At 29.8% G+C, this 24470-nt stretch overlaps 2 protein-coding genes across 2 annotated transcripts; both read left to right on the forward strand.

Moving 5' to 3' along the window:
- Positions 1-7376: 7376 nt before the first annotated feature.
- LOC100810392 (peroxidase P7) lies at positions 7377-10895 on the forward strand. The gene is made up of 3 exons (XM_003539952.4): positions 7377-7687; positions 8253-8444; positions 10113-10895. Exons 1-3 carry the CDS (start codon positions 7472-7474, stop codon positions 10662-10664), a joined length of 960 nt encoding a protein of 319 aa, XP_003540000.1. The 5' UTR covers positions 7377-7471; the 3' UTR covers positions 10665-10895.
- A 4026-nt stretch (positions 10896-14921) lies between these two features.
- On the forward strand, positions 14922-20290 carry LOC100810924 (shaggy-related protein kinase eta). The gene is made up of 12 exons (XM_003539953.5): positions 14922-15303; positions 16510-16602; positions 17285-17344; positions 17458-17730; positions 17816-17890; positions 17972-18028; positions 18414-18554; positions 18666-18716; positions 18797-18892; positions 19165-19248; positions 19437-19538; positions 19769-20290. Exons 1-12 carry the CDS (start codon positions 15169-15171, stop codon positions 19862-19864), a joined length of 1263 nt encoding a protein of 420 aa, XP_003540001.1. The 5' UTR covers positions 14922-15168; the 3' UTR covers positions 19865-20290.
- The last annotated feature ends 4180 nt before the right edge of the window (positions 20291-24470 follow it).

Here is a 24470-nt window from a genome sequence, read left to right on the forward strand (position 1 = left end):
GATATCTTTAGAGTTATTATGCAAGAACACATTTTCCACCTTAGAGATCTCTGCAACACTTTTATTGTAAGATTTATACAATACTAGATCTTGAGGTTAAAATCTTTACTCAAGATCTGATACTAAAGATGTTTTAAGAGACTTGTTGTAGTGGTTGACTTTTAATTTCAAAAATTGATTTTATTTTTTAATAAAAATGAGGAAAAAATACCCAGCACCAAGTCCATGCCCCACTCCTACATGCAGCAATTACGGTTCTAAAAATTCAATTATTGAATTCCTCAAGGCAAATGGCAAAGAAAAATATTCGCAAAAAGTACCCAATTCAATTTCAATAACGCCACCTTATTGTATTTCGGCATCGTCCCATTAATGATTTTATACTGAATCGATTATTTCCCTCCAATTTTTGGTTGGTGCATACCTTTTTCTCTGCAAGCTTCATGTTGTTAGTCAACGTGACTATTACTGATTAAAGGTCCGCGACCGAATAAAACGCGGAAGGAGACTATTCTACCTTTGGTACTCAACTAAGCATATCATGATTCACAACCATGCAGATGATAGTTAACTATAATGCTTGTTTAAATACGCAAATATATGTGATCGGTGAAATCTCATGAAAAATGTATGAGAATCTTAAATATTAAATCCCATTTCGGATTAACGTAAGTCAATGAGGAGGATCCACGCATGTTTCAAATTTCAATTGTTAATTTATCGCTTTTGGCCGCTGACAAGTTCATATGTGTTCCCTAAGAAAATAATATATACCAACAGAAAAAAGAAAATGTCAATCATTGAACTTGTTTTCATGATTTGTATACGATTAACGTATCATATTATTATTATTATTATTATTATTATTATTATTATTATTATTATATAGTGTAATAATATATTATTCAGTCGATAGATTAATTAATATAAAATTGTTTTAATTTAACTACACAATTATATTAAAAATTAGAAAGAAAAAACTTATCACTTATACTAATTTTATTCAATTTGTGTAGGATTGTTTCCAGAATAAAATACTTATGATATATATTTAAAGCTTATAGTATTTTCCTATTTGGCATCATAAAACCATAATATTTATATTAAAAAGATTATTTTTATTTAATAAAAATATCCAAGGGAGCAAAGCATGATAAGATTTTTATTTTTTCTGTGAGTAGTATATACCTTTTTCTTTTTGTCATTAAACCAAATCTTCAAAGTCATTAATTAATCCCAGGCATGCATGGGAGCCACGACCATGACGTATCCTTATCCAAGTGCTACATATTGCTTTATTATCAACCACTATAATCGGGGTTGAAAGTTTTTTGTCAAATCATGTAATCTTTTATTAAAGTCTAGAGACAGTTGATAAATAATTGAATTCTTCAAACATGTTAATCAGACTTTAATTTTTAGTAATGTATATAAGAAAGATTTTATTAAGAACGATAAATCTTTTTTTTTTTTTTTGGTGATTAATTTCTATAATTTGAAAGAGTTAGTTTTTGTTTGTGAAATATACCCTTATTGCATATAAAAAAAATATATCCTTTTTTTTAAAAAAAAATTAATACTTATCACCTTGGAATCTGTAATTTGTTTCATTTTATTTATGGTTGAAAAATTTAAGGAAATATTATTTTTTCTAACTTTATTCATTTTTTTCATATTAACTAATAGGGCAAGGGTTGTTAAAAAAACTAATAGGGCAAGGAACAGTTATATTTTATTTTTTCTGTAAAAAAAAGTTATGCTTTATTTAAAAAAAAAAAACTCAGCAATATATCGTATATAGACTAGTAGTCTAAACTTAAACAAAAATACTGCCCCTTAAAAGATACATGTATTTTGTAGCCTAAAAAAATATCAAAAGATACATTTATTTTGTAGCCAAAAAAAATCTCTGATATTTTTTTTGGCTTAAATAATCTTAGTCCCTATAAAATAAAATAAAATTATTTTATTTCTTTAAAGATTTCTCTTTTGATTTTATTTCGTAAAGATTATTTTTTGTTTCAGTCTGTATCATATATCAATAACAACGCAATAATACTGATTGTTCATTAACTTGTAAGATCAAAGAGTCTTATATGATAATTATGTGTATTTTTTTACTAATAAAATGTGTTTTTAAATCTTCATGAAATAATTGATTTCAGACTGATGAAATATTTAAAATTACAATTTAATAAGTCAATGAATTGCAAACGTGATTATTATATTATTAATTAACGTTATTACTTGATAATAAATACTAAAAAAAATTAATCGACTAAAAAACCTTTAAAAGACTAAAAAAACCTATTTAACTTTAAGTCTTTTTTTTTCTTGTGTTTAATTTTGTAATGGCAATTATTTTAAAATAAAATATAAGATATATAGAATCAAATAATTAAATTTTCATCAATTCCTTTGTCGGGTCACGACTAAATTCAAAGAACGTGGATAATGCAATTCTCATCAAATCAAGTTATTGATGATAAAAGCAAAAGGACGCAGCAAACTTTTAAGGCAACTGTTTATGCCAACTATGTCTTTGACTAAACCAATTCAATCTAATCAAATTGGATCCGCATTTCCGGAAACAAAATTCTCACATATAAACTATACCGCTCCCTAAACGTTCTACAAAGTCAATCTATCTAGACTAAATGAAAACGAGTGTTTTTAAGATATGATTAAGATGTCGATCTCTAGGTTACTATGTGTGGGAGAGAATAACCGACATTGATTCGCATAATAGATAAAGATTTGTGTCCTATTTGATTTAAGACTGAAAAATTAAAAAACAGATAGAGAAGCATATGATAGAGGGAGAAAATAGATAATACAACAATGAAAGTTTTGTTACATTAAACAGAATAAAACTACAATGAAGATTGATTCAGAAGAAAGAATAAAACATTTACATCATAGAAAATTGTTAATAAATCATCTAACAGACTAACTAAACGGCTGGATGATACATTGATAGACTCTCTTGGACGTTCCACTAGACAAAAGATAAATTCCAACATAAAGAACTAGACTGAACCATACAGAGCATTGTCGTCTAGTCATCTCTTTTAATGTTGTCTATTCCATCTTCCAACCATCTCCATCTTGGTCTAATAATAATTTTAAATCAGATGTAAATTTTTTTGTTCCCAACAATCTACATTAAGTAGATCCAGGAAGTGTATGAACTTGCTTCGAGGAACAAGTTTTGTGAACATATCAATCGGATTCTCTTTCGTATTAATTTTCGGGACTGCAATCCTCTTCTTAGTATGAATGAAGTGATATCTAATGTCAATATGTTTAGTCATCTCATGATGGACTTAATCCTTGGCTAAACAAATTGCACTCAATCTGTCACAAAAAATGGTAGCTTTATCCCGTGAAAACTCGAGGTTTCTAATAAGACCTTTCAATCAAATACCTTTGATTCCTTTGTTGCTTCTACTAGAGCCATGTACTATGCTTTTGTAGTGGACGAGGCAATTGTGGGTTGAAGTGTAGCCTTCCAACTAACAAGAGAATTGTCAATTGTGAATGCATACCCTATCATAGATCGTCTTGCATCCAAATCTACAGCGTAGTCAAATCTAAATATCCAACAAGGACACTAGATATGTCACCTTGATAGATTAGTCCAATATCAATTGTATCCTTAAGGTGTCTGAATATACATTTCATAGTATGTTAATGTTCCTCCCCAGGATTACCCATGTACCTACTCACCACGCTGACTACTTGTACTAGGTCTGATCTTTTGCACACCATTACATACATGAGACTACCTAAAACACTTGCATAAGGAACACAATACATGTATTCCCTTTTTGATTTTGACTAAGTGACATTGAGTTTAGTGAGACGAATGGACGTTGTCAAAGGATTACAAATTGATTTTGTGGATGTGATCCCAAAACAATTCAATACTTTATGAATGTATTCCTTCTAACATAAGAAAAATGTATTCTAGACTCAATCCCTCTTAATCTCCATGCCCAAAATATTTCCTGGAGCTCCTATATCTTTCATCTCAAATTCATTATTGAGTAATGACTTCAGATTTTGAATTTCAGACTTATCTTTAGATGCTATAAGCATGTTGCTTGCATATAGTAGCATATAGATGTGGGAACCATCTTCCACTTATAGGAACTTTTGTTGTACACATAAAAAACAATGAACTCATCAAATCTCTTGTACCACTGTCTTAGAGATTGCTTTAACCCATAAGAGACATTTTCAACAACTTACAGACATAATTTTCCTTCCCTTGCACCTCAAAACCTTTAGGTTGTTGCATCAAAATGTATTCCTCCAATCTTCCATGTAGAAAGCTTGTTTTGACATCGATAATGGTCCCACAACTTATACCAAAAAAACTTCAACATATGTGAAAATCATTTTTTTCTTGTCTTCCTTTTTATTTTAATTTGTTTGAAATTCCTTTTATACCAATCTAAGTTCCTCTAATACAGTAGAAGTTGTCACATCTCTCGACATAATCTTGAGTTTGAGTCTTAAGTATACATCTGCCTTAAATACTCGGAGGGAGAGTTTTTCGACCATAGTGATCCCACAACCTATACAAAAAAACTTCAATATATATTAAAATCATTTTTTTCTTGTCTTCTTTTTTATTTTAATTCGTTTGAAGTTCCTTTTATACAAATCTAAATTCTTTTAATATGGTAGAAGTTGTCATATCCCTTAATATGATCTTGAGTTTAAGTCTTGAATATATAATTAGGTTAAATACTTGAAGGAAGAATTTGTCATTCATAATGATCTCAAAACCTATGTCAAAAAAATATATATACTAAAATCATTTTTTTTGTCTTTCTTTTTATTTTAATTAGTTTAAAATTCATTTTATACCAATCTAAGTCCTCTTATATTGAAGAAGTTGTCACATCCCTGAGCATGCAACTTGCATGGTAAAAGCAAGTCAAACTGATCACCACATGGGCTGTTTAAAAAGAAACGATAGTTAATGATTAAAAGTCAGCAATTTTCGTTAGTTTGGTAGAAGTCTACTTTTGCATCTAAAATTACGATACGATTGTATTAAAAACTACAATAAAAATATATTAATAATAGTTTTATAGATTTTTAATTTTAAAGTATTTAAAGATATTATTAGTATTTTAAAATAATAATGTAACTTTTATTATTTGTTCATGAATACATAATATAAAATATTAAATACATTTATTTAAAAAGTTTAAATTATTTAAAAATATTAAATATTTTTATATTGAATATAATAATATAATTTTTATTTGCCTTATAATTTACTGCTGAATTAAAAGTTTTTATTATGTATATAATTTTTTTTTATTTTAGTATCTAAAAGTTACATTGAATCAAATTAAAAGTATCTAATAGTTTTATTGCATGATTAAAAGAAATTTAGGATTGAATGAGATGGTTGAGAAGATTTTAGCCTACCCATTTTTTTATTGATCTCTTTTTATCTTAATTAAAATTTAAAACCAAAATAATAATCATTTATTTCTTGTTTTCTTATTCAAAAGTGTAATTAATTGAATACATAAGTTATTAAACCGCAATTCTTATAAAGATGATACTCATATATATAGTCATATTTACTCTTTATTACTTGTACGATAGATATATACATTTATCTTATCTCCAACTCATGTAATATGTTTCTTTTTTTTTTTTTCTTTCAAAATATTAAAAGTTAAGGTATTTTGGTCAAGAAAAAAATATACTATATCTTTAGTTTAAACTTGAAATTTTATTTAAAATAAATATATAAATCATTTAAATTAATCAGTAGTTAATTAATGAAAAGTAAACTTTAAATGAGATAAATGATTTTTTCTGGGTTAAATTAATAAAATTTTCACATATGTACTGGCATAAAATTAAATCTTATTTTACTTTTAACATTTTCTCGTTCTAAGATCGAAGAGGTTGAAATCCTCTTTCTTTTTTTCTTGGTTGAAAAGATATTGAAGACACCTAGCACTCAATCGAAGTATTTTTCTCGTATTGAAATAAATAAATTGTGAATCTCTAATATTGGGGAGTGTACGTTTCTGTGACTGACATGCGTTTTATTGTCACTTCCATGCAATTAAACTGTTATTTATTTATTTATTGTTAATCATGTCAATAATTTAAAAATTAATAGGAGTGTAGAAAAGTTCCCCTGAAAATGATTTGTTCTGAAGTGAAGGGTTCAAAGTGATCTCCTTTACTTATTATATGGCGAAGAATGACAGCTTAAATAGTATTTGAACACGAAACTTCTTCTGAGACACTTGGAACAGCACGTCATCTAACTCTTTAATTAATGAGACAGGTTGTGTGTAAAATCAAGAGTAACATATATAAGATTAATATAATTTTTATAAAATTATGAGAAAAAGGTTATACTGTAAAAATTTTAACAAGTGATCTCACCACAATTTATCATCTATAATAAATTTTTTAACTTTTAAAATAATTATCTTAAAATAATTTAATATTAAATTCTAAAATTATAACTTCAATGATATTTTAAGAAAATAAATTTTATAAATATACTTCCATTAATATTAAATTATTTATGAAATAAATCATATTCATAAAATTTCATAAAATTTCAAAATTATTTTATTACTATCACTATATTTAAATGTTTAAATTTTTATTTAAAATAAAAATAAACAATTCCTGTTAAATTACATAATTACAAATGCTTAAATTATATTAAACTTTTATATACATCATTATTAGCTAAAACCACATAATCTAACGCTTAGAATCACATTAAATCCTCTCTAGCCAAATTAAATAATGTTATACTTTTTTTTTAAAAATTCTATATATATATATATATATATATATATATATATATATATATATATATCCCTTAATTAAAAGTTAAAGATGATTTTGAGTTACTAAAATTTATTTAAAAAGTTAATCTCTCTTAACAATTACCATAATAAACACGGACATGAAAATTGAACTTCTAGTCACATCTCTAACATGTTCAAGGGAGATGGCATCTCGATGTTATACTGAAAACCATATGCTTTTCCCCTTAAAGCATTTACCCAGAACTAGTTCCTTACCATCTTTTTTCCCTTTGTTTTGCATGATTTATTTAATTTAGAGCAAGTCAACACTGCTCTTTTTTGTCTTTATTTTGCAAATTTTCTTCCCAAAAAGAAAAGAAAAGCGCGTTAGTAGTAGCAGCAGACAAGTTTGAAAATTTGAGCAAATATAATTTTCTACTTTCTATATTTCTTTTTGATATCTAACTCTGTCCCTACGTACCCTTATCTGTCTTGCGTGGATAAGCACCTTTGCCCTAAACCCTTTTATAAATACCATGCATGTTCGATTCTTCTAAAAGCAACTTCACAACTCACACATCCACTACTCAACACAAAAAATAGTCTTAATTAGTTAGTGTGTCAATTTGTGCCTCAAATTGAAACTAGCTATAGATATGGCCAATTCCCTTAATAACCACCTGTTTGTTGTAGTATCTATTCTTTCTCTCTTAGCCTTTTCTAGCAATGCACAACTATCTCCCACCTTCTATGCCAAAACTTGCCCCAACCTTCAAACCATTGTGCGCAGTGCAATGAGGCAAGCTGTTGCTAAAGAAGCCAGGATTGGTGCCTCTATTCTTCGCTTGTTCTTTCATGATTGCTTTGTAAATGTAAAGCCTCTAGCTACCCCCTCTTTGCATCTATGGCTCACAAAATTCTTAGATACTAAATTAAGCTAATAAGCTCACATCTTATTCCGTATAATATAGGCTAGCTAGCTAGGATCAACTATGTCCAAATGGAAACCAAATTTACACTTTTAACCTCTGGATTTTCAATCTCATACCTTCTTTTGTTTACCTTTTCAATTTTTTTTTGGTTGCATCTCAAAACTTTTTAATACATTAAAAAATGGATTTCATTTGAATTATTTTGTAATATTGTTATGTAAACTAGTATGACCTCGAAGCATGTATGGCATTGTAAAATGCAAGTTTGTATAGGTGGTTAGGAGTAAGAAAATAGCTTCATTCAACCCAAAAATTAGTTTTAAGTTGTTAACTGGATTGTCTAAGTTATTATAATTAAGTATTTTATTTTCAGTTCATAACTAGCCAAGACCTGATCTTAGCAATTTGCACAAAGGGTTTTAGGTTCAAGTTATCAATTTTTTTGAAGGTGCCCTCAAAAGATTCTATTTTTAATTTTAATTATTTCTTTGAATCATATGCGCAGGGCTGTGATGGATCAATCTTATTGGACGACACTGCCACCTTCACTGGCGAGAAAAATGCAGGACCTAACAGAAATTCAGCGAGGGGCTTCGAAGTTATTGATACCATTAAAACCAACGTTGAAGCTTCTTGCAATGCCACCGTTTCTTGTGCTGATATCCTAGCACTTGCCACAAGAGACGGAGTTGTGCTGGTGAGCCAACTATCCATAATTTCTTTGGCAAATTCTTCATCTATAACAAACTGAATGATATGCATAGTGTATCACAAGAATTAGCAATATCTAACTACTTTTTTAATTTATTTTTTATTATTGATTGAAATTTATTAGAAACTATAAAATATTACATGTCCTATTTTTTTTATTTTATAAGTTTAATGAATTTTAAACAATAATAAAATGGGTCTAGAATACACTTAAGTAGGGGTCTAATTAAAGAGGCTTAAAAATGGGTCAAGATGTTTTTTATTATAGGTCTTACAAGAAAAAGAAAGAGAAGGAATAATAAGGGAATTAAAAGGGGGTGGAAGGCATTATTGGTGGTCAAATTTGCACATACTCACGTCACGTAGGGGAATGAGTCTAAATTCTTTCCCGTGTGGGGAAGTAGATCTCAGTGTGGAAAAGTTAGGCACAAGATTTTAGGGACAGTATTCTAATAAGAAGGGCATTTAGGATGCATAAAACTTTTGAAGTTTTAACATTGTAAATAATCGATTACATTGAGTAAGGAATTGATCAATTAGAATAATGTATTTAGCATCAGTAATTAGCGAATCCATACTCACCGTTACTGTGCACATAAAATGAAAATTAAAATAAAATATTTTTTATAACATTAAATTAAAATAAAATAAAAAATAAGAAGTAGTGTGCAGGCTTTTTCCTTCTCCCATTGAGACCGTGTGCTGTTCTCACTGAGATTTCAACGTGAAGTCACTCTCAGAAAGTAGCTAAAAGTCACTCTCAGAAAGTAGCTAACTTGATGTTGCTTTCTTTATTTCCATTTTCTTCGGCATGAATATATCCTATTTTCAAACCTTGTCCCCCACTTTCGGTTTCACTTTTCTAGCATAATCGACCATCATGCAATGTAGTGGGGTATCCAATAATATCACGCAAAACACACACATTAAACAAAATAATTTTAAAAAATAATTAAAAAAAAGCACACACACACCAAGGTTCATGTGTCATGCCTATATCTTATCTCTTTATGAAGAAAATTCCACATTATCATGCATCTCTACATAAACAAATAAGATAATCAAGAGAAATTTAATGGTATACCTAAGAAATTTAAAGATTTTGATATTGAAACTTTTTTTTTCATCTATCTTCGCGCACACAAAATAAACTATTTGCTTAACAATGTAAAAACCTTCTATATTATCATCTAATCATAAACTCATATATATATATATATATATATATATATATATATATATATATATATATATATATAATAAATTTATTAATTTTTATTATAATTATCTTAGTAAAAGATATATATTTCTTTCACGTTGTTTTATAAAATTGATGTGCGTGGGTTTTTTTTTTTTTTTTTTTTTTACAAAAACACCCGATATGATAAGCCAAACACGCTGACACTACTGATGATAGTTTTTAATTGATTGAAACTATAAGTATTTTTTAGTAAATTGGAGGAGAAGAGAAGGAGAAAAAAGTTGATAGATTCAATTTTTCTCGTTAATAAAAAAATAATAATTAACAACAAACATCGATAAATAAATAAAAAACTATAAATATTTATAATACATTAAAAATTTGTTACAATAATTATGTCTTGTTTTCACTACTTTATGACTAAAAATTTATTTAACCCATTGTGATTTGCAGCTAGGAGGACCCTCGTGGAGCGTCCCACTTGGAAGAAGAGATGCAAGAACAGCAAGCCAGAGTGCAGCCAACAGCCAAATCCCAGGACCATCCTCGGACCTCTCAACCCTAACATCAATGTTTGCAGCCAAAGGCCTAACCTCAAGTGACTTAACCGTGCTCTCTGGAGGCCACACAATAGGCCAAGCACAATGCCAGTTCTTCAGGAACCGCATATACAACGAAACCAACATAGACACCAACTTCGCCACCACCAGAAAAGCCAATTGCCCTGCCACCGGTGGGAACACCAACCTGGCCCCTCTCGACACCCTCACCCCCAACCGCTTCGACAACAATTACTTCTCCGACCTCGTTAACGGCCGCGGCCTTCTCCACTCCGACCAAGTTCTCTTCAATGGTGGGTCTCAGGATGCCCTTGTGAGGACCTACAGTGGCAACAATGCTGCATTCTTTAGGGACTTTGCTGCTGCCATGGTGAAGTTGGGCAACATTAGTCCCCTCACTGGGTCCAGTGGGGAGATCAGAAGGAATTGCAGGGTTGTGAATTGATCATGATGTATTTTGTAATAATGATGCATGCATTGGCATTTAATTCATGTTTGTGTGTTGGCTTTTTGTGTAGCTGGTGATGGCAATAATAACAAGAGTATCAGCAGGTGGTAGTAGTAGCGACGTGTTAGAGGTCATGACTCATGAGAGATTAGTGTATTGCAAGGTCATGGTCATATAAGTTTGACTAGATCTTGGGTTATATTAATGTTAGTATTTTTCAGTTGGTAATTTTGTGTTGCTTTCTAGTTTTAGGGCATGTGATAGACTCAAAGCGACTATTCTATCATTACACTCCTAAAATCTACCATTGAAACTAATAAAAGTAAATTTTATTTTTAAATTATCATACATTTAATAAAACTAAATTTTATAAAATATAATTATCCTAATGGATAACAATCATACATTTATCATTATCCAGTATATTAGGAAATTAAAATAAAACTAAATAATATTTAAATTACCTACTTTATAAAAGTTTTGAACCTAGCTAGCACATCCTATCAGCATGTTGATTTCTAGTAAGAGACATATATGTAGTCCATGAGTTGCGTGTGTATGTGTTATTTTATTGAAAATTAAAGAACTAAAAGAATTAATTTGCTTTGAAAAATAATATAATTATGGTAGAACTTTGTTTTGAATAATGTTGATGGACACTTCTTTAATATAAAACGTCTCATTAAAGGTGTTTGGAAACACACTTCCTGCTCAACAAATAACATCAAATAACTAAAAGACCCAGAAGCTGCTATATACATATGTATAGTAAAATTGTTAAATTTTGTATTAATCACCTTTAGAAGTTATATATATTTGAAGTGACATTTGATTGATATACAATGTAAAAAATTCAGTACCAATAATATATCAAAATTCAACTCTGAATGGTATTCGCTTCAATATTATTTTGAACTACACAGCGCAAATTTTGCAACGTTAATAGTATTCGCTTCAAATTGTGACCATAGAAGACTCCCTCCAAGACTAAGTTATAATACAGGTTACGGTCAGCTTTCAATTCGTACTTTGTTGACTTCATATGATTTCAAAGTAAATGCTTTTCACTTTGGTTGCTTTTAAATGATATATTTGTTGGTTGATAAATATGTAAGATCTAATTTATCATATTATCATACTAAAGAATTGTTGTTTTATTTTATTATCATATTTATTATTTTATTAAATTATTAATTTAATAAATTTTTAATTAAAATTAAAGATTTATTATCATGATAAAGATTATGATAATAAGAAACAATTTTTTTATAATTTTAATCTAAATTATTCTTGATTGTAGAATTATTGTGAATAAGACATTAATAATCCAAATATATTAATATATGTGTAATATTTTTTATTGAATAAAAATTAATATATTTCATTTATTAAATTACATAAATGATATATATGTGAATGTCATCCTTAAGCTGACTCAATTGAGAATTTCTAATAGTTAATATTACCTTAATATGTCAATAAGAAGTTTTCAAAAAATAATAATAATAATTTCTTTTTACATGAGACTATCATATTAATTAGCAAGTTATTTGTTATATATTGATTTTGGGCACCTAATACCTTAGGGGACTAGTTGAATGAATATTTGATATGATTAAATACTTATAAAATTAATGATTAATCAAGAAAGAGTACATCATCTCTAGGTAATGAGTTTAAGTTCTATGATAAAATTAAGATTTTGATAAAGCAATGGAAGTCATTCATTGATTAAATATAATGTGTTAAGTTATTAGAGTTTAACAATGATACTATACTCTAGAGTTAACCTTGAGCTATGAATGATGGAAGAAAATATTACATTATTCTTATTGGTTCTTGAAGGTAGAAGATGTTGATTCGACGTTAAGAAGTGTTGCTATATAGACACTTACCTTGATTAGTAATTTAATCATGATTAATTATTACCGGTTTAGTATTGAACCTATGAGGTCACACATAAACAAGTGCTCAAATCTTTGCAAAAGAAAATAATTTATTTGATAATTAAGTTAAAGACTTTAATTCAATCAAATAAATATTTTAATGAAATATTATTATATTCTTTGATAGCACCAAGAATATAATTAATATCAAACAGAATATTATTTTATAAATGTAAAAGTTATCCATAAAATAAGAATAAGATCTATTGTTACATCAGATCATGTGATTATTTGAAAATTATCTTGATCTTATATCATAAAGTTTCTTAAAATAAATAGATATAAAATAATTTTTATTTTCAAATATAAAGATAAAAAATATGAAATTATTTTAAGTAAGATATCTATTTATAAATTAGGTCCAAATTCACATTTTTTAAACATTATAAATAGAATTATCTACCTGAACATAAAGTGTTAAACAATTTAGAATGTCTAATTTTAAATTTGAAAAGTAAAAAAGAAAATTTACTCAGAGTTTCACTTATCACAAAATTGATAGTAAAAAATTAGTTTCAGTGTATAATTTTTACATTACTGAAGAAAAAAATTTGTGACTTTAAGAGCTCATTATACACATTTAATATGTTTTGGATTCTAGCTAGTCTGATTTAATATAATTTAAATATAAAATATTTCATAATTGTTTGTTATGCATGTTTTGAACACCACTCCTTCCATAAGGGGGAGTTTACACTGTTCAATTACTTTTACATGATCACGTCAAGGTCAAGATTATGATTCTTAATCGCATCCATAGCTAGCAAGAAGCAAAAGCAGTTACCAGAGGTTTCTGGAATTCCCAGCTTCTCTCTCTCTCTCTCTCTCTCTCTATATATATATATATATATATATGATTGCCAAATGTTACATTTTGGGGCTTATGTGAAGTGATAATAAATTCAATTGAACGTCCCTTCTCTTCCTTTAGGATATTTCTTTTTCTATAACATAAAGGATAGTTTAGAATACAATATATAACTACCTGTTTTAGGTTTTAACTATTGAATCGGGTAAAAACTGAAAACAACTAATGCTGAAAAATAAAATAAAATCTAAAATTGGAAAATTGGCCAGGTTAAAAATAAAAGAGGTTAATTTCTAATCTATAAATTTAATGTATGTTTAGATTGCAGTTGGAAGAGTTTAAAATATTTTGTCTCAAAGTAGTAGTTTTTTTTTCTTCATTATTTCGTACATTAAAATTTTTAAAATTTATTCTCAACCTTTATTCAAATATAGTCTTATAATTAGTACTAATTAAATAGTAGTGTCAAAAATCCTACACTCAAATATATTCCAATTAAATTTTAAAAAATATTATTTTTCATGAAGTTACGGAGTGCTGTGCACTAATGAGATGAAACCGAGCAAATTATTAGAATATACTACATAGTTACAATTATAATAAATGAAAATTAAAATATTTTTTACATTATTTGGATATGCATATAGAAATTATATACTTATATATATATATATATATATATATATATATATATATATATATATATATATATATATATCAGTAATATAATTTATTAAACCCAATGGAAAGTACTTATGAGAAGGAGCTGTAATTTTTTATTTTATTTTCAAAGTATTTCCCAATAAATAAATATCTAAGTAAAAGATTAATTAATTGAAAAAAATAGTATGCATGAGTTTTATTAGTGAATATTTTAAAAATTTTGGTTAAAAAGTACTTAGTATATTGTTATGAAATATTTTATTTTTCAACTAATTAAAATATTTAATATAACTGTATAATATACATATAATCTTATGATCACTTGTTAAAAAGACTCATTCAATTTTAAATAGATCAAACTGTACATTTGATTTAATGTTCATTCTTATTTTATTTCTTAAGTTGACAATTCATAACAAAGTCATAAATGCATATATGTAGGACAGCGTTTTCATTTTGAATGAATCAATTTTCTTTAAGATGTGTTTATTTTAATTACATTTCTTTCTTTCTTTTGTAAGAGGTTTTCAAAGATGTTCATACTATATTAACTGCGTGAACCATGCATCGGATGTTTCGTGTTCACAATGATTTTTAATGAATATTTAATTAATAAATAAAGAAAATATCAAAATGTCTTTTAACGTCATCAAACGTTAAATATATATATATATATATATATATATATATATTTATCATAAAAAATCAAAATATTTATTAAGAAGATTAAATATAAAAATGTAAATTTATCATCAATTTGGACTTGAGTTATGAAGCACTACCTTTCGTTTTAAATTCTCTAGATAAACTGTTTTACAAAATATTGCATGCAAGTACGTAACATTATACGAACATCGAATTTGCTTCGGTTCTCCTGCCCCTTACGGCACCAGATCACTGCTCCCTTTCATCACGACCCTGATTCGCGCGTGCTCTCAATCTCCCTAAACTCGCGTGAACTCACTCTTTCTCTCTTCTTGAACAAAAACAGGGCAAGAGAGAGAGAAGAAAAACGAAGAAAGGTAATAGAGAGAGAAAGGGAAGAGGAGAGAGAAACGAAGAAGAAGAGTGTTTCTCACATCACATGGCCTCCTTGCCCTTGGGGCACCACCACCACCACCACAAACCGGCGGCGGCGGCTATACATCCGTCGCAACCGCCGCAGTCTCAGCCGCAACCCGAAGTTCCTCGCCGGAGCTCCGATATGGAGACAGATAAGGTACTTCCGCTCATTGTACTCTTCACGAACCCTCGGAGTGGTTTCCGACTTTCCGGAGCTCCGATCTCCGTCGATTCGCCTCGAAGCTCCGGCGTCGCCGGAGTTTCGACCGATCTACCGGTTTTCCGTGCTCGCCAGAGATTTTCTCCGGCGACGCCGCTGATCGGAATGGTTATTGTTTTCTTCGAGAGCGATGTTGATTCTCGTTGACGAACTCCAAAAATAGAAAAGAAAATTAGGTTTTACTTTTTTGGAGTGTGTTTTGGTTGATGCTTTTTTGGTAGGGATCTTAACACTGAAGAAAAAATTAGAATTTTCTGTTTTAGGTGTCGGAGAAAAGGAAAGGAATCAATGTGAAAATGTGGAATCCTGTGCTTTGATTTTTTGTTTCCTTTAATTCAAGGAGAGAGATTCTGATTAGGTGTACTTAGCTGACCTGAGTTAACATTCTTATTTCACATTCTAACATTTTTATGTTTCTTTCACTTATCTCTAATCTACTGTTAATTTTCTTTAGCTATGTTAATTCTGTGCTATTATATGGTCTATTATGGGGGTATAGTTTTTGTTTACATTTTTTGGGGTTTGTGTGTGTGATTTCCTTTACTTCCCTTGTGGTGGATTGTTGTTCAAAAGTTCAAACGGTTATAATTTGCTTTGCTTCAGGGAATTAGTGTCCTTAGATTCTCTCTGTATTGTGTCTTAAGTTATAGCGTTGAAGTTTTTCTTTATGCTTTCTTGTGAGCTGCGGTTACCTGATTTAACTTTAGTTTATGTGTGTGCTCTTTGAGCTCTTTACACTTTGCCTTTCTTCAACTTCACATTCTGAACTTTGTCTGATTTCTTCTGGTAACCCTCTGGTTCATATGTTTCATTGCCATGCAATTTTCTTCTCATAACACTTGTTTCAACCAGTAAACTGTCATGAGATACCCCCTTTCCTTATATTTGCATCTTCTCAAATTAACTTCACTGTCTATATGCATGTTTGTTGCCATGTCTGGCACGGCATGCGTTTGATAGTTGATAGGCACATGTTGTTGCCATATTTTGTGGACGTTGCTAAACAAAATTATTGATGACAATATCTGTAAAGCTAAATTTAAATATGATTGATATTGTATCAATAAAAATCTGACATTCAAGTACTGTATTAGGAGATTTGCTTTACTGCATTAAATATCTAATTCTTGTTATAAGTTGCAGGATATGTCAGCTACTGTCATTGAGGGGAATGATGCTGTCACTGGCCACATAATCTCCACCACAATTGGAGGCAAAAATGGGGAACCTAAAGAGGTGAGAATGTGTTCTAACTCCCAACCCCTTTCCTCCTGAACTTACAATTTTTATTAAAAAATTCATTTCATACCCTCATAAATATATGTTATTGTATATACTGATTATTGTTTTGATAATGGTTCACTTCCTTATGGGGATAGAGTGGAAGTAGAGTTAGTGGTTGGGGAATCTAAATTAATAAATTGCCTATTATATTCAAGGCCTTCCAAAGATATAATACTGGTTGTCAATCAGAGTTTGGCTTATTTCCCCAGTGCTTACCTCATCTGATAATTTTTATTCGCCAACAATATATTAGCTCTTACAAGATGTATAATTTTGAAGAATTTAATTATGATGGTTCAATAAATTTATGCTTAAAATTGGTGATATTTATCTGAGTTTCCTTATGTGGGCTTGGTTGAAGGGGTGGGAAAGGGATTTCAATGTCCCTTTTCTCCAGTGGTCCTCAGCAATGTCCTTAGCTTTTATTTAATGCTTCTTGGAAGGGCAGGGTTTGTGGTTTGTTCTTGAGATGTTTGTTATGTTTTTACAGAAGTATTATATTCTATGTATCTTTTAGTACTACTGGTACTTTTCATGCATTAATATATATTATCTTTGGAGTCCAAAAAAAAATAAAATTTATTCTTCGTAAATAACTTATTTGTTATGATTACTTCCATGATACCACCTGCAGACCATCAGTTACATGGCAGAACGTGTTGTTGGCACTGGATCATTTGGAGTTGTTTTTCAGGTATGGATGAACAATCACCTAGATGACAAATATTCCTATTAAGCTTTCTCTGCTGTCACATATCTCATTGTTTTCCACCCCTGGATGGCATTCCTCTTTTACCTAAAATATAGGCAAAGTGCTTGGAGACTGGAGAAGCAGTGGCTATTAAAAAGGTCTTGCAAGACAGGCGGTACAAAAATCGTGAATTGCAGTTAATGCGCTTAATGGATCACCCTAATGTAATTTCCCTGAAGCACTGTTTCTTCTCCACAACAAGCAGAGATGAACTTTTTCTAAACTTGGTAATGGAATATGTTCCCGAATCAATGTACCGAGTTATAAAGCACTACACTACTATGAACCAGAGAATGCCTCTCATCTATGTGAAACTGTATACATATCAAGTATGAACTTTTCTATTCTGTTTGGAATTTAGCTCATGTGTTGTTTTATAACATTGTAACAATCGAGTTTGGATATGATGTTTAGATCTTTAGGGGATTAGCATATATCCATACCGCACTGGGAGTTTGCCATAGGGATGTGAAGCCTCAAAATCTTTTGGTATGCTTTCTTTCAATGCTTTTCCTCTATGAGTTGTATTCATTTATTCTAAATCTTAACCTTTTGCATATATGACTACAGGTTCATCCTCTTACTCACCAAGTTAAGCTATGTGATTTTGGGAGTGCCAAAGTTCTGGTATGTTGGTCTGCATTGTTCTTGTACACATCATTGCTTCATGTACATATGCCACCATGATAATGGAGGACTACTAAAATCAAATTCTTCCTACCGGACATAGCTATGCTAAAACTTGTATAAGATCTTTCCATAAATGCAATATTGATTTAACCTGTTTATGTGATGATTTGTTATTAGTAAATAGCAATTGAAGTGAAAATGATGCCAAGAATCTTGACTCTGACCCATTTTTTCCTATTATATGAAAAATAAATAGAAGAAAAGTTATCGATTGGCATCATGTGGATTTTTTATTCAATTATCAATTTCATGAAGCTTCTCATGTTCACCACTTGGTAGGATATAGTTATGATATTATTTTTCCACAAAAAATTTATATCAGGTCAAGGGTGAATCAAACATTTCATACATATGTTCACGTTACTATCGGGCTCCAGAACTAATATTTGGTGCAACAGAATACACAGCTTCTATTGATATCTGGTCAGCTGGTTGTGTTCTTGCTGAACTTCTTCTAGGACAGGTTATAAATTTCTGGAAATCTATGCATTAATGTTGTTGATACTTAAGATTTTTTTGCTTTCTTTCTGGGATATGTTATATTGACTTCACGTAGTTTCTAATGTTTGTATAGCCATTATTTCCTGGAGAAAACCAAGTGGACCAACTTGTGGAAATTATCAAGGTGATGTCCCTTCTATATGAGTGTCTCCATGGATTGCAGAATATATCTGCAGAGATAATTATTTAGATGTCTTCTTGTAGGTTCTTGGTACTCCAACACGCGAGGAAATCCGTTGTATGAACCCAAATTATACAGAGTTTAGATTCCCTCAGATTAAAGCTCATCCTTGGCACAAGGTAATGACATTTCTCATCCATCCTCCTTTTGATATTCATCACTTGCCATTGGACTTTAAAATGGGGATTAAAAAGATGAAAAAATAGTTGTCAAAATCAAATTCAATAGCATGCGTTACAAGTTACAACTAGGTTTTTGAGGTTGCTTTCCATATTCTTTGTTTTGTAATTGATGAGCATGATAGCATTGATTGATGTAACCTACTACCTCACTAATAGGATAAAGCATTGGCTAGTGAATTATGCATTTATTTTGGTGCTCTATGTTTCAGGTTTTCCACAAGCGAATGCCTCCTGAAGCAATTGACCTTGCATCAAGGCTTCTCCAATATTCACCTAGTCTCCGCTGCACTGCGGTGAGTAGGATGAACTATGATACCTCCCTTCACTTTTCCCCTTTAAATAAAAGGAAAACATACACAGGAAAAAGTTTGCTTATTTTAACCTTCTTGCTGTGATATTATATCTATATTCCTTATGGCATGTTTTTTAATTTAGTTAACTCAATTGGCTTAATTTTCACTGGTGGCTTTTATTATTTCAGCTGGAAGCATGTGCACATCCTTTCTTTGATGAGCTTCGCGAACCAAATGCCCGGCTACCTAATGGCCGTCCACTGCCCCCACTTTTCAACTTCAAACAGGAGGTATATATCTTAGTCGTATTTTTTTTATTAAATGTGACGTGTCAAGGCTGTTGCTTTGTCCACTGTTCATTATGTATATCTGTATGACTACTTACTTTACCATCTGTTCTGCATGATCCAAACCAAACACAAGGGAATCCAATTAACAATTTCTCTTATATCAAAATTGTGAACAGTATTTAACACCAGAATATTATCTTAATCATTCTGCAATGAAAACTTAACTACAGTTAGCTGGAGCATCACCTGAACTGATCAATAGGCTCATCCCAGAGCATATTAGGCGGCAGATGGGTCTCAGCTTCCCGCATTCTGCCGGTACATAGATGTAAAGGGATAATGAAACGATGAGTCAACCTACATAGTGATCGATGTGAATCAACAGAAGGGCTGTTTGAGGCCTATGTATAACTGGGAGTCCCAACATAATATGCAGTTTTTCCTCCCCCTTGTGAAGATGTATACATGTGTTGGTTGCTCGGTAAAGCTTGAAAGTTGGTGATTCTGTGTAGTATTTCATTCAAGTTAAAGCATACTTATCCCTGCATCTGTATATTGTTTTGGTCAGATTTCAGAAAGCTAGGAGTATAAAATGATAGCAATCATGTCTTCATAGGTAGAGGGGCCCAGCTGAATTGAGGGGCCCCTATAGTAGTTTGGCTTGCTTTTTATGAGATTAAATTCAGGATGTCGTTTATATTATGTTTATAACAATCTCTTGATTCAAAACAAGAAATTTTCTCGTTGTTTAATACTCTAGTAACCCCGTTCCTTCTACCCAAGAAGATTTTGTTTGTCATATGTGGACAAGAAGAAAGGATTCAATCAAAAAGTTGGTTACGGAAGAAAAAAATATGAATTCTTTATGTTGATGACAAGGGTGTGTGCACTTAGGGTGACTTGTTAACAACATACGTTGAGATGAGGGTTAATATACTTCGTTGCTATATATTCAATTATATTTCATTTCTATTTGTGTTGAAGTCTAAGTCAGAATTTGAAGTCACATATGGTTAGGACTTGGGAGCAAAATATATAAGTGAAAAAGAATCACAAACCTAACGCTTTAAGATCATCCACTATGCATATTGAATTGTTTAGAAGCTTTTTCGGTGGTCCTACACTTCACCTCAGATTTAAAAGTTTTTTTTTCCTCCGATGATAACATTAAATGAATTGTTTAAATGAACTTAAAAGATGTTTTTTTTTTTTTATAAAAAAATTTGGTTAAGCAGCAATTCTTAAATGCTATGTTATCCGCTCTAATGGTAAATTCTGTTAAACAATGTTGTTTCTGAACGTATAATATAATGTAATCAACGAAATAAAATTACTATCAATCAAAGATACTAGGGTATTAACATAATTATGAGTTGATTTAGTTTGAATTTAGAAAAAAAACTGATTAAATTGGTTTGATTTGATTTTAAATTAAATTTCAATTAATTAACCTTTTTTCTCAAGTAACTAAATTTATTTACAAAGATGCTAACAAAAGACTCAGAAGGAGTGTTCATCCATGCACCACAAAGAAAATGAATACATATGTTTTACATGACTTCTTGTAACACAAACCTATAGCAAAATATGGAACCCGCGATATAACTACTATACTAAACATGAAAAACATGGTACTGCCCTGCAAAATAACAAACACAACATAAAAATGAACTGTCACATTAGTGAGTCATATGCTCAAATTAGTACTTGGTAGTGTTCTTTTCCTCTTTTGTAGGCTGGTGACAATTTTCAGTTTTTCAGTTTTTGGGTATGTCATGTTAGCATTCACATCCCCTGCCTCATAATTGATTTTGGTGTTTTGTTTATGGATAAAATGATTTTTTTTTCTCAAAAAATAACTTGAATATCGATTTGTCTATAAAAATTTAATATGCTTCTAGTCTCTATATTTTAACATAAACATGTTTTAGTCTCTCATGATAGACAAAAATCACATAACTTTTGGTAATTTAAGAAACTAACAATAACAATAATAAAGTATCGTTCCACTAAACGAGGTCACTCACATAGGATTACATGACATCATTCTCCATGGTTAGGGACACATGTTGTTGGGACTGGCAAGAGCCCTAGCCTCCCTCCCTTGGCATTATATATATATATATATATATATATATATATATAAAACTTGGTTAATGTAAACTAGTGTAAAATTAAGTATGTATGTTGTTATTACAATAATGGTTAAGGTTAGCTAGTGTGTAAAGTTAGCTATGTTTGTTGTTATTACTACAATGATTAAGTTGTTAACTAGTCTAAAATTTTGTAAAACTAATTGTGTATTGATAATTGTTAAGGTTATTATCATTTAAAATAAAAATTAGTATCATTTTATGTATAAAAATAGTAAATATTTTTTTTAAAAATATATTTATTAAAAGACACATTTAAACAATTAAAAAAATCAACTCCTTTAGTAAGTTTTTGGATTTGTCCCTATTCCAAGGGATTAGCATACAAATTCAATAGTAAGATATTCACATTCCGTGTTTTTACTCTAACCATGTCCATGATAGTAGGGGTGTTCGGTGACCCACTAAACCAACTTGACCCAAACAAATTGGGTTGGGTTTTTAAGTGTTTGGGACAAATCCAATTAATCCTGCTACTAAATGGATTGGATAACAAGTTTTGTATTTTAAATCTTTCGAGACAATGAACACTACTAAATGATTTTCGTTATACCATGGGTCATGAGCCTTTAATGTGTTATTGTACCAATCAAAAAATTGACTAAATATATTCCATAAAGATTATATTATAGAGTTTTGGTTGTATTCACATTTGTTTTGGTGTTATAACAATAATAACCCTATAAGATTTTGGATTATATCTCTGTTTGATTGAGATGCCAGCTCCATCTTCACAAGCAAAGGTGCTAAGAAGAAAACCCATTGTGTTTGGGTTCACTTTGATAGGATGTTTTTTACATTTATTGTCGCAAATCATATAAGGCTAATAGTTCTAAATATGGAACAACTAATTTGATAAAACATACGAGAGATTAATAGGAAAAAACCCTAAGAGGTATATTGATAAGAAACAAAAAACTATTACTCTTGGGAAAGGATGTCAGGGTGACTCTTATGTTGTTAGTATGATAGAAAATTTCTAAAATCCAACCCAACCTGAATTTTTTTTATAGGATTCGGTGACAGGTTTAGTCAAACTCAACCGTGTGCATAGGGGTGTTCACAGGTACGGGTCACCCACAAATCCGAATTGACCAAAACCGATCTGAACAGTTTGGGTTGGATCATCATTTATTTATTTAGATCAAAATCGAACCAAACTGATCAAAATCGTTCATGTATGGGTTTGGTCATGGGTTTAGATTTATAGATTCGATCAAAATCGAACTGAACCGATCAAAATCGATCAAATTTTTTAGAGTTGTTTGGTTTGACTTTAAATATTGCTAATATTGAGACTCCAAGTGTTGGAACTGTAAGTGTTGGGACTACTAGTGTTGAAACTTCTTAAGGTATTAATGTCAGGTACATTATTATTTGTTTCACCTTTTTTCATATTTTTTTTTTCTGCCATGTTTATAATATTAATGGATCATATTTTGTTCATTTGTTTTAGCAAATATGGTTGCAGCAAAACTTATTGCTAGAAATTAGTTTGTAGGAAATAACGGTGATTCATACTATTATGGTAAATCTTGTTGAAGAATGTTATGTTTTAATTTGTATTAGTCTATTTTAAAAAATTATGTTGATGATATTGAATGAATCAATTTTATTACTTTCAGACATTTAATAATATTAAATTAATTGTATTGGATATTTGGATGAATCGTGATGTAAAATAATAGTTCTAAGAAAAAAAAGATCAAATTTAAATGGATAACCTGTTGGACCGAACTAAACCAAACCGTTCATGAATGAATTGGGTTTCAAAAAAAATTGTGAAAACCAAACCAAACCAAACTGATCAAATTTGATTGGATTGAGTCCTAAATTTGATCAAAACTAGCTCGCGAACACCCCTACGTGTACACCCCTACATGATAGCTTTAACATAATCTATCAACATTGCAAAGTTAAAATGTTAAAATGAGTGTAGTAAAAAATAAAATAATATTATTTCTCTTACTCCATTTTGTCCAACCTATCACATGTGATAATAACATCCAAACCCTTTTCATTTTTTTTCTCCTTTGACCATGCCTTGTGTTGGAGGCAGTGAACAAAACTCTTAAATGGAAGCATAATTTCAAAACCATTCCAAACATATACAATTGAGCATACATTAGAAGATGAATTCTAAGCAATCTCCAAAGTCAAACACATTGAGAATAATATTCCTTCCAATTTTAAATTGGGGTTATAGTCATTGTCATGTTAAGGTTTTTGTAGTTATGTGTATTACACATTGTGGTTGTTGTAGCATGAAATGTATACAATTTAACAAAATAATTATATTATTTTTATATTATTATATGAATTCATAATAACCTACAATACATTTTATTATGACAAGATAACCCAAATAAAAAACAATTAGTTAAAAATTGTAAAAACATATTAAATTAGTTGTTGATAATATATTAACAAATTTAGCATTAATAGTTAATTAGTTTTTCTCAATTATGGTAGTTTGAATTAATGATTGAGTACCTTTATGAAAAACTATAAAAATATTAAGCATTTTTCTTTATTAAATTACAATTATCCACTACTAAATGTTTTGTTATCTAATTACATTTTGTTAACACATGTTAATATAAATGAAAATATATCTTTGATTTTAAGAAATCACGCTTGGGCTTCACTTAGTTTCATATGGATTTTTTAGTAGTTTTTATAAGTGTATTACATGAGCATACTAGAATGATCTCCTCCTTTCAGATGTGGTGTCTCTTTTAAACTCTACTATGTGGACTCCTTCAATGCAGCGGTGGTG

This window comes from Glycine max, chromosome 12 (genome assembly GCF_000004515.6).
Source record: "Glycine max cultivar Williams 82 chromosome 12, Glycine_max_v4.0, whole genome shotgun sequence".
NCBI classification, from domain to species: domain Eukaryota; kingdom Viridiplantae; phylum Streptophyta; class Magnoliopsida; order Fabales; family Fabaceae; genus Glycine; species Glycine max.

Bases quoted from the DNA above. Each gene is read 5' to 3' on its own strand.
- LOC100810392 (XM_003539952.4), top strand. From the start codon at position 7,472: ATGGCCAATTCCCTTAATAACCACCTGTTTGTTGTAGTATCTATTCTT. The intron at 7,688-8,252 runs GTAAAGCCTCTA...TCATATGCGCAG, and splicing joins TTCATGATTGCTTTGTAAAT to GGCTGTGATGGATCAATCTT. The intron at 8,445-10,112 runs GTGAGCCAACTA...TGTGATTTGCAG, and splicing joins CAAGAGACGGAGTTGTGCTG to CTAGGAGGACCCTCGTGGAG.
- LOC100810924 (XM_003539953.5), top strand. From the start codon at position 15,169: ATGGCCTCCTTGCCCTTGGGGCACCACCACCACCACCACAAACCGGCG. The intron at 17,345-17,457 runs GTATGGATGAAC...CCTAAAATATAG, and splicing joins CATTTGGAGTTGTTTTTCAG to GCAAAGTGCTTGGAGACTGG. The intron at 18,029-18,413 runs GTATGTTGGTCT...AATTTATATCAG, and splicing joins TTGGGAGTGCCAAAGTTCTG to GTCAAGGGTGAATCAAACAT.